General features: G+C 48.0%; 1 protein-coding gene across 1 annotated transcript in view; it reads right to left on the reverse strand.

Moving 5' to 3' along the window:
• ALDOA (aldolase, fructose-bisphosphate A) overlaps positions 1–1,409 on the reverse strand; it is a 12,373-nt gene extending 10,964 nt beyond the window's left edge. Inside the window, 1 exon segment of the mRNA XM_012808842.2 lies at positions 1,366–1,409. Within this exon segment, the coding sequence (XP_012664296.2) occupies positions 1,366–1,394 (29 nt within the window). The 5' untranslated portion in view covers positions 1,395–1,409.
• Positions 1,410–10,526: the final 9,117 nt, after the last annotated feature.

Below are 10,526 nucleotides of genomic sequence, written 5' to 3' on the forward strand. Positions count from 1 at the left end.
GTGGTCCCAGCTACTTGGGAAGCTGAGGCAGGAGACTCGCTTGAGCCCAGGAGTTGGAGGTTGCTGTGAGCTATGATGCCGCGGCACTCTACCCAGGGGGATAGTTTGAAGTTCTGTCTCAAAAAAAAAAAAAAAAGAAAGAAATAGTCTATGTGGTATAGCTCTATCTCCACCAAATAATAGTAAAATACAGCAATGGTAGTACTGTACAGTGGCATATGAGGAACATATACAAAACAGCAATTTGGAATTAGAGAACTGGTTTATACAGTGATTTGTACCTTCCGTTTTTTTCAAGAGGTGGGGACTTGCTACATTAACCAGTATGATGGCTCTTAGACTCAAGCAATCCTCCTGCCTCAGCCTCCCAAGGAGCTAGGACTACAGGCACATGCCCCTGTGCCCAGCCCTTCTGTGTATTTCTCTATGCATGCTTTGTAAACAATACTTTTGTAATGAGAAAAAATATATAAGTTTTTTAAAATACCCAGATCTAGGGCGGCACCTGTGGCTCAAAGGAGTAAGACACCAGCCCCATATGCTGGAGGGAGTGTGTTCAAACCTGGCTTCGGCCAAAAACTGCAAAAAAAAAAAAAAAAAAAAATCCAGTTCTTAGGGTTTTGGAAAAAATAATAATAAAGTAGAACATAGTATAATATTCACTCAGTGAACAGTAGGAGCTTTGTGAGCCTTTTTTGCATTTATTTTTTATTTTATTTTATTTATTTATTTTTGCAGCTTTTGGCTGGGGCCAGGTTTGAATCCGCCACCTCCGGTATATGGGACCGGTGTCCTACTCCTTTGAGCCTCAGGCACTGCCTATTTTATTTTTCGAGACAGTATCACTCTGTTACCCAGGCTAGTGTGCCATGGCATCAGCCCAGCTTGGCCCACCTCAGACTCCTGGGTTCAAGTGGTCCTTCTGCCACAGCCTCCCCAGTAGCTGGTACTATAGGCACCCACCACAATGCCTGGCTATAGTAGAGACAGGGTCTCACTCTTGCTCAAGCTGATCTCGAACTCTTGAGCTCAAGGAATTCTCCCATCTCTGCCTCCAGAATGCTAGAATACCAGGCGTGAGCTACTGTGCCTGGTCTGTTTTCACTTTTAGCTACCATTTTCAAAAGCTCTGATTTTGTGCAATATGTGTTATTCACATCATCTTTCTCTGGTTGGGATCCTGTTTTCTTTTCTACAAGAAGCTTTCATCACCAGAAATTATCTGATGTGTTGTTTTTGCCTGTTGCCACATAATTCAGTATCCGGAATCCTACCTGGTTTACAGAAGGTGGTCAATAACAAATGTTGAACCAAAAGATTGCACAGATCAGGGCTCAGTGGGGCAGAGACAGGAATGGAACTCACAGCTTCGGTGGGCTGGGGGCAGCAGGCATCCAGGCAGTGGGCTGGGCTAGGCAGAGGGAAGTCGCAGGCTTCTGCACAGGTCCAGCAACAGTCTTGAGGCCGCAAGTCACCTTGCTTCCTGCAGGGGGAGCTGCAATCTGTGCAGCAGCCCTGGGCCTAGGAGGTGGCAGAGCTCAGAATCTGTGCCAGGCAGCACATAGTGACAGCCAAGATTTGGCTTCCTCAAGGGGGCAGGAAAAGTTCCACTAGGGACAGGAGAGGAGGGACTTGGTTGCACAAAAGGGATAGAAGTAGGGACTAAATGGCAAAGGAGCCTCAAAGTATGAGTCTGCAGATGAAAGGACAGGTCAACTGGGTTCCTCTTCCCCAGGGCCCACCCTTTTCCCCCACCAGGCTCCTCACCAGCAGGCAGTGCCTAACCAGCAGCACTAGGCCCAGCAGCAACAGATAGATGCCCACAGCGATGAAGACAATGGCAGGGATGGGGAGCAGTAGGTGAGGGCTGCTGACGGCAGCTGGGGTTGGATTCCATGGGCTAGAGGAGGCCTAGACAAGTACAGGAGGAAGGGATGACAAGGAGGTGGAGAGGAGCTGCGGGAACCCAGGAAAACCAGGACAGGCGCCGAGGTGGCCGAGGGAGGAACAACCCTCAGATGATGGGGAGTGAATAGAACTATACCCTCATTCACTATTTTGTTTCCCCAGGCCTGCCTTTATTCCTGTCATCACCATTTTGGCACCATCAAGTACTTGTTGATCATTCTAGAATCGTCTGAGACTTACTGATCCTCCTTTTAGAATGTCTCTCGAAATGTATCTCATCTCTGACCCCACTACCACTACTTTGCCATCCTTCAGCCCACATTACTGGCCTCGATCTTCCAAATTGCACTTTTGCCCCCTTCCACACCACCCGTCCTTGTGTAATCCCCCTTCCTTAAAAACCGTCTATGGCTCCCAATGACTCGGTGAAAACTTTCTATATTAGGACAAAGTCCCCAATCTAGCCCTGCCTACCTCTCTCTCCCTTCCCCTCACCACGCCAGCCACAGTGAAGTCCTACCAGTTCCCCCAAATGACCCATCCTCTCTCTCACCCCCAGACCTCATCCTTTCTCTCTTCCTGAAATGTCTTTTCTTCTTGATTACTTGGTAAACTCCACCTTATCTTGCCAGGAATACTAGAAAATGTGCCCTCCCCTGAGAAGTCCCTCCTTGGCACTCTCTCTCTCACACAGCTTTTTGTCCTGAGCTGGAAGGATATGTGTTAGGTGGAAAGTCCCCTCCCCAGCCCAGCTGGAAGGCAGGCAAAGATAGGATGAGAACAGAGCGCTGAAGGAGCCACGCCAGACTCACGTCCATGGGGTAGGGCAGCGCCAGTCCGGGAGCTGCAGGGGAGAGAAGGTCCCAGGCCTCAGAAGCTGAGAGGGGCCGTTAGATTCGGTGGCCACTTTCCTCCTTCCCTCATTTCCCGTTTGGGGCAAAATGAAACCCAGTGATAGCCTCAGTTTCTCTCTGGTTAGGACGGTGGGATTCAGAGATCCGGGGAGTCGAAGGCGACGCCTTCCTCTCAGACCCCAGCCCGGCCCACGCCACTCCCGTCCGCTGTCCCCACACCCTGGGCTCCCTCCGTGGACCCATCCCCATCACCTGCACCCTCGCCGCTGCAGGCAATTCACGGATTCCGCGCCACCCAGGGTCCAATCGGCCGTGGCGCCAGCTCCGCCCAGAAGCCTTCCGCTGTCTCTTGCCGTTGCCATGGAGATCAGAGTGCTGGTTCTACGGCGGCCGCCAAGGCCCGACATCCTCCTTTCCCGCCTCACTTCTCTCGCTTGATCCGCGAGTCCTCTAAACCGGAGTCCGCGGGGCTTCCCCGCGGAAACTGATCGGAAAGAGAGCGAGTTCCTGCCCCCACTGGCCTGGGTCGGATTCTTAACAGATGCTAGACATTGGAGGTGGCACTTGGAGCCTGGGGAGCTGCAAAGAGAAGACTGGACCCTCAACCCCCCGGGCTACCTCTCCAACATGCTGTTGTTACTTTGACAAGTCACTGAGCGCCACCGAGTCTATTTCCTCATGTGCAAAAGGGGAAAACGCTTGCTTCTCAGGGATATTGTAAAAATCAAAGCTGCTTGTTAATTGTACGCAGTTATCAATATTTTTTTCAGCCTGCCACCACTTCTCCATTTTTGCAGCCGTCGCAGAAAAGTTAAAGTGATTTCCTATCACCCACATCAGATGTTGTGCTCCTTTTCTACTTTCAAACCTCCAAAGACTTCCCGTTGACTTCAGGATAAAGCCCAAATACGGAAGCAGACTGTCAGCACCATCTACTCCCCGCCCTGCCTACCTTCCCTTTGTTCATTCACGACTGATCCAGCTGGGTGCCAGGCACTGCTCTTGGCTCTGCAGTGCTGGCAGAGGTTAAGGTGAATTTCCAGCCCTCACGCTGCTGACATTCTACTGGAGGAGGGGGGATCAGATAATAAATATAGAAACAAATAAGATTTTGTACCTCATCAATTCTTTCAAGACTCCACACGGGACTGTTGAAGCTTCCTGAACCAGTGCATAGTGCCTTACAGTTCCACAGCTGCACAGATGCTGTTCCCTCTGCCTGGAACACCCTTCCCCTGCTGTCCCCTGACAAACTTACTCATGCCCCAAGCATGCGCTCATTTTCCTTTGTCTGACAAGATCTTCCTGCCAATTTCAGGTGGAGGTGGCTGCTTTGGGCTCTGGAGTTCCCACATCACCATGTAGTTACTGTTTTTCTAACACTTATCACAAGTTATTTGAATTTCTTACTTCAGTATCTGGCTCCCCAATTAGACTGCAAACGCTGGGGTCTGGTCAGACTCACACCTCCATATCTCAAGTTCTAGCACTTGGCATAGCCTTGGGGCCACCGTGAATACTCACTCTAAAAATGAATGGAATCCAATTCCATCCCAGAGTTGCTGTTGTTATCCAGATGTCCTGGTTCCCTTGCCTTTCAGGGCAGTTACATCTCCCTTTTCATTCCTATCCTTTTTGGCTCTGCACACACATGCCTGCACAGGTGCACACTCACCTGCTCATGGAGACCTTGAATTTCCTTCATGGCTGCTGTGTCCTGACATTTTCCCCTGAAAGAGTGCCACCAAATACCTTTCATTGCCCATATTCTCCACTCTGATGTACCCCCCATAGCTGCTGCTCCAGGGATTTCTTACACCATGTGGCAGCCACAGAAATAGCCAGGGTATGGATCCCTAGGTCCCAAACCTTCCTTTGCACATTTGACCACATTGAAAGGGTCCCAGCCACCCCTTTTGCCATGACTAGCCTTCTCATAAAGGATTTTAAGCCCAGAAAATGGAAGTCTAACTGTTCCAATGTCAACCATTTTTGATTCTAAGGTAGAGGCAGCCTGCTTTTGTGGGTTGTCCTATTGTCTGACAGAATCTCAAGGACTAAAATGAGACCAGTTCCCAATTCCACCCCAGAAAAGGCCTCTGGTAACACATACTCCTCCCTCTCTTCAGCTACTGCCAACCGAGACACATCAGCTTTGGCAAGGCCTCTGAACATGTCCATGGCCTGCAGTGGTCAGACTCACTGCTGATGGTGTTCTGTTCCTACCACAGGCACATACATTATGCAGGAGGGGGGACAGTGCCCCTGGCCTACTTGTTGCCAGGCAAGCCAAGAGGAGGGGTGACATATGCACTCCACTTTCCCAAGGCCCCACTTCTATCCCCATTATGCCACTTGTTGGAGGCAGGGAGAAATTGACTTCACAATAGTCAGATAATCAGAAGGTCACCCTCTACCTGAAGTTTGACACTGAAGATGTCAGATAATATCAAAGGTACTTTTGCACTCCTCCAGAAAAGGGAGAAAAGGATCATATTCTCCCAATCCTCACAGGGTGGGTGGGAGATCAGAGATGTAGAGAAGGCCCAGAAAATGAAAGAAGCTTCAGCAGGCTTGGGCCTGGGTGTGGGACAGGAATCTTGTAGCTCTGATTTTGATGCCATACTCCAGCCCCCTCCTGTCTATTGACATCACACAATGTCCTCTGCCAGAAATTAAGAAGTTCACCAGCCTTCTTATTATGAAAATGAAAGGCAAATTACCCTGGGAAGATAAAGAAGCTGAGCTGAACTAGCACTAAGTATGGATAGAGGCCTCTACATAGACCTTATCTTGTTTAATCCTTGCAGTTAACCTTGATGGCAGAAGCCATTATTTCCATTTCATAGGTGAGAAAGAATTATGGCCTAGTTGAAAAAATAAAAAACCAGTGGTGCCCACAGCTCAGTGGGTAGGGCGCCGGCCACATGCAACAGGGCTAGTGGGTTCGAGCCCAGCCTGGGCTTGCTAAAACAAAAAAATAGCCAGGCGTTGTGATGGGCACCTATAGTCCCAGCTACTTGGGAGGCTGAGGCAAGAGAATCGCTTGAGCCCAAGAGTTTGAGGTTGCTGCGAGGCCAGGGCACTCTACCAAGGGCAACAAAGGGCAACAAAGTGAGACTTTGTGTCAATTAAAAAAAAAAGCCAGCCAACACTTTAGAATTGGGGAAGATCTGGGTTAGAATTCTAGTTCTACCACTGTTTGTCTGTGTGACCCTGGGCAAGTCATTCATCACTGAACCTCAGTCTTCCTCATCTGGAAAGTGGGGATTACTATAACAGACTGGCAGGGCTTGTGGTGAGAGAAAATGTATATAAAGTGAAAGGGCTTGGCTGGGTGCAATGGTTCACACCTGTAATCCTAACACTTTGGGAGGCCAAGGTGGGTGGATTGCTTGAGCTCAGGAGTTCAAGACCAGCCTGAGCAAGAGTGAGACCCTCATTTCTACAAAAAAAGAGGAAAAACTAGCTGGGTGTTGTGACAGGCATCTGTAGTCCCAGCTACTCAGGAGGCTGAGGCAAGAGGATCACTTGAGCCCAGGAGTTTGAGGTTTATGTGAGCTATGATGCCTGATGCCAGGCATTTTGGCCTGGGGCAATAGAATGAAATTCTGTCTCAAACAATTAAATTAATTAATTAATAAATATAAGGGCTCATTTGTACAGGTGTATAAAAATATAACAACTATTAATGAATATCACAATAAATGTTTATATAGGAATTGTGCTTTACACATCTCATTTGATTACCTCCGCAGTCTTATGTAGAAGTACTGCTATTGGCTCAGCGCCTGTGGCTCAAGCGGCTAAGGCGCCAGCCACATACACCTAAGGTGGCGGGTTCGAATCCATTCTGGGCCCACCAAACAACAATGATGGCTACAACCAAAAAATAGCCGGGCGTTGTGGCGGGCGCCTGTGGTCCCAGCTATGTGGGAGGCTGAGGCAGGAGACTCGCTTGAGCCCAGGAGTTGGAGGTTGCTGTGAGCAGTGAAGCCATGGCACTCTACCCAGGGGGACAGCTTGAGGCTCTGTCTCAAAAAAAAAAAAAAAAAGAAGTACTGCTATTGTTCCCATTTTATAGCTAAGAAGACTGAGGTCCAGAGGAGTTAAATCCCTTGCACAAGGACTCCTGATTAGTGAGTGGCAGAACTAAGATTTAGCTCCAGGCAGTAAGACTTTGTGTTTGTACAATAGAGGCTCAGAGTGCTTCTGAAACTTGGCCAAGATCACACAGCCAGTCTATAGGAGAAGCAAGGACCTGAGCTCTGACTCCAACTCACCTGTTGTGCCCCTCAGCATTTTCTGGTGAGCAGATAAAGGTTGAGACTGGAATTGCTTGGGACAGTACCTAACCTTGGCCAGGTACGAGAAAAAGTACTAAATAATAAATGCTCTGGCACCCTGGCCAGGACTGTCCCCAGCATACAGTTGGGGGGAATCGGACCCTTCCCTGGGTATCATGTAGGAAACAGGCCACTCTGGCCGCTTATTGTTTACTTATTCACAGCCTTTGATGATATCACACCTGTACACCTCCACAGAGCTGAGGAGCCGCTGCACCCAGGTAAAGAGGATGACCAAAACAGCATTTGGACGGAGGAACTTGAAGAAACAAGGGACAGTAAACTCCAGGCCCAGAGTAACACTGGGTGTCAGGTCTGTGAGGGCTGCAAGGGGTGAGAGGGCTGGGGAAGGGAAGATGGTGGCCAAAGTCATGTGTCAGGCCCTTCTATGGTGCTGGCCTGCATTGCCCTTCCACATGTGGCTGCAAGTGCTCTCCAGCTGTACATCTAGGCCAGGACTGGATGGTGGCGTCTCCCATTCTTCCATAGGAAGTCCAGGTCTCCCAGACTGCCCAGACAAGAGTGCATCCCTTTCTGGGTTTATTTTAGGTGGCAAGAAAACATACATGCCTCAAATGCTATGCTCTTTCCAATTCCCTTTCAACACTTCTGATTACTTCAGGAGAAAGTCTCATTTTGCTGCCAGACATCGTTTAACACCTTTCTATTTGTGCTTATCTTTTCTTTCTTTCTTTTTTAAACAGAGAGCAGGCCTCCAACTCAGAATAGGAGGTATAGAATTTAGCACAGCAGGGGGAAGTATCTAGTGAGAATGTTATATCCGTTTTCATTTTATATTATTTATTCTTTGAGACAGGATTTCACTGTCTTGTCCAGTCTAGAGTGCAGTGGTGTCATCATAGGTCACAGCAGCCTTCAACTCCTGAGCTCTGGGTGACTCTCCTGCCTCAGCCTTCTGAGTAGCTGGGACTACAGGCACCCACTACAACACTCAGCTAGTTTTTTCTATTTTTGGTAGAGACAGGGGTCTTGCTCTTGCTCAGGCTGGGCTCGAACTCCTGAGCTCAAGCAATCCACCTGCCTCAGCCTCCCAGAGTGCTAGGATTATAGGCGTGAGCCATCACACCTGGCCAAGTTTTCTTTCAAAGTACATGGTTGAAAGCAGGTACTCTGGAAATCAGACTACTAGGTTCAATCCCAGCTGTGCCACTTACTACCTGTGTGACCTTGGGCAAGTTACACAACCTCTCTGTGCCTCAGTTCTCTCATCTGTACTGTGAAGGTAATACAACATTTCTTTCTTAAGTTAGAATGAGGATTACTTAGTTAATATACATTAGGGCTTAGAGCAGTGCCTTGCATCTAGCAAATGATACATGCATATTTGCCCCTATTAGGTCAAATAGGGCAAAAACATCAATACCTGAGGTTTGAGGAGTACTTCTATGGACCAATGTCATCATTTTTTACATAGGGAAACTAAGGTTTGGAGAAGATAGAGGCTGAGAGGGGACTTTCTTAAGTTTTTGGATTCCCAATCTAATTACGGGTCATTTCAACCTTCAATAATTAATATAACCTTTGAGGCTTAATTTATTCAACTGCAAAATGGGACTAATACTCTCTCGCTGCACATTGGGATGGTGTGTGTAAAGGCAGCTCAGAAAATGAGTGCTAGTGTGATGGCGCTCATGCATTTTCAACTGGGATAATATCACCCCCAAGGGGGCAAAAACTGGTTCTTGTCAGGCAAAAATAACTTACTCTTTTAAATATATAAAGCATAGGTATACATATATACAGTGTATCTATGATATTAAAATTTCATGATAGGCAACAATTAGGGAGAAAAAGACTAAAAAAGGCTCAATAAGGGAGCAATAACAGCAACCACAAAAAAAGTTGAGAAACACTGCTTGGAAACTAAGATTTTTCCTACTTGGGTTGTAACCCACTACTGAAATCAGCTTAATAAGTTATGACCAGCCTCTGGAGGGGAATGATATAAAAAACACAACAAGGGACAGTAAATATTTACAGTGAAAGAGTTTTCTTTCAGTTTAGCCTGTGCGTGTATGTACTGAGCTGTGAAATAAAAGATATCTCTTGTGGGTCACTGGAAAAGTAGTAGAAAGCTATTGCTTAAAAACACTATGCTTATGGTCCAGCATGGTGGTTCATGCCTGTAATCCTAGCACTCTGGGAGGTCAAGGCAGAAGGATTGCTTGAGCTCAAGAGTTTGAGACCTGGCTCAGTGCCTGTGGCTCAAGTGGCTAAGGCGCCAGCCGCATACACCTAAGGTGGCGGGTTTGAATCCAGTCCAGGCCCACCAAACAACAATGATGGCTGCAACCAAAAAAAACAGCCAGGTGTTGTGGCGGGCGCCTATGGGAGGCGGAGGCAGGAGACTCGCTTGAGCCCAGGAGTTGGAGATTGCTGTGAGTGATGGCACAGCACTCTACCCAGGGCGACAGCTTGAGACTCTGTCTCAAAAAAAAAAAAAAAAAAAGAGTTTGAGACCTGACTGAGCAAAACGTGAGACCCCCTTCTTTACTAAAAACAGAAAAACTGAGGCAAGAGGATTGCTTGAGCCTGAGTGAGAGGTTGCTGTGAGCTATGATTCTGCGGCACTCTACCCAGGGCAACAGCTTGAGACTGTCTCAAAAAAAAAAAAAAAATTAGCTAGACATAGTGTCAGGCACCTGTAGTCTCAGCTACTTGGGAGGCGGAGGCAGGAGGATTGCCTGAGCCCAAGAGGCTGTTGTGAGGCCTCAAACTCAGAGCAAACTCACCCTAATGAGGCCAGGGCACTCTAGCCTAGGCAACAAAGTGAGACTCTGTCTCAAGAAACAAAAGCAAACAAACAAACAAACAAACAAACAAAAAAACACCTCACTATGCTCAATCCAGGCACTGTGGCTCATGCCTGTAATCCCAGCACTTTAGTGGGTGGGCGGGGGAGGCAGGAGGACGCTTGAGGTCAGGAGTTAGAGGCCAGCCTGAGCAAGAGTGAGACCTCCATTTCTGTTTTATTTTATTTTATTTTATTTTTTGAGACAGAGTCTCCCTTTGTCAACCTTGGTAGAGTGCTATGACATCATAGCTCACAGCAACCTCTTGGGCTCAAGTGATTCTCTTGTCTCAGCCTCCCAAGTAGCTGGGACTATAGGCACCTGCCACAATGCCTGACTATTTTATTTTTAGAGACGGGGTCTCGAACCTGCTTAGGCTGGTCTTGAATCTGTGAGATCAGGCAATCCACCCACCTTGGCCTCCCAGAGTGCTAGGATTACAGGTGTGAGCCACTGGGTATCTGTGACAGAGTCTCACTTTGATGCCCTGGGTAGAGTGCTGTGGTGTCATATCTCACAGCAACCTCAATCTCCTCAGCTCAAGCCATTCTCTTGCCTCAGCCTCCTGAGTATTTGGGACTACAGGTGCCCACCACAATGCCTAG

Source organism: Otolemur garnettii, unplaced genomic scaffold, assembly GCF_000181295.1.
Source record: "Otolemur garnettii isolate 467f Iridium unplaced genomic scaffold, OtoGar3 scaffold00096, whole genome shotgun sequence".
NCBI classification, from domain to species: Eukaryota; Metazoa; Chordata; class Mammalia; order Primates; family Galagidae; genus Otolemur; species Otolemur garnettii.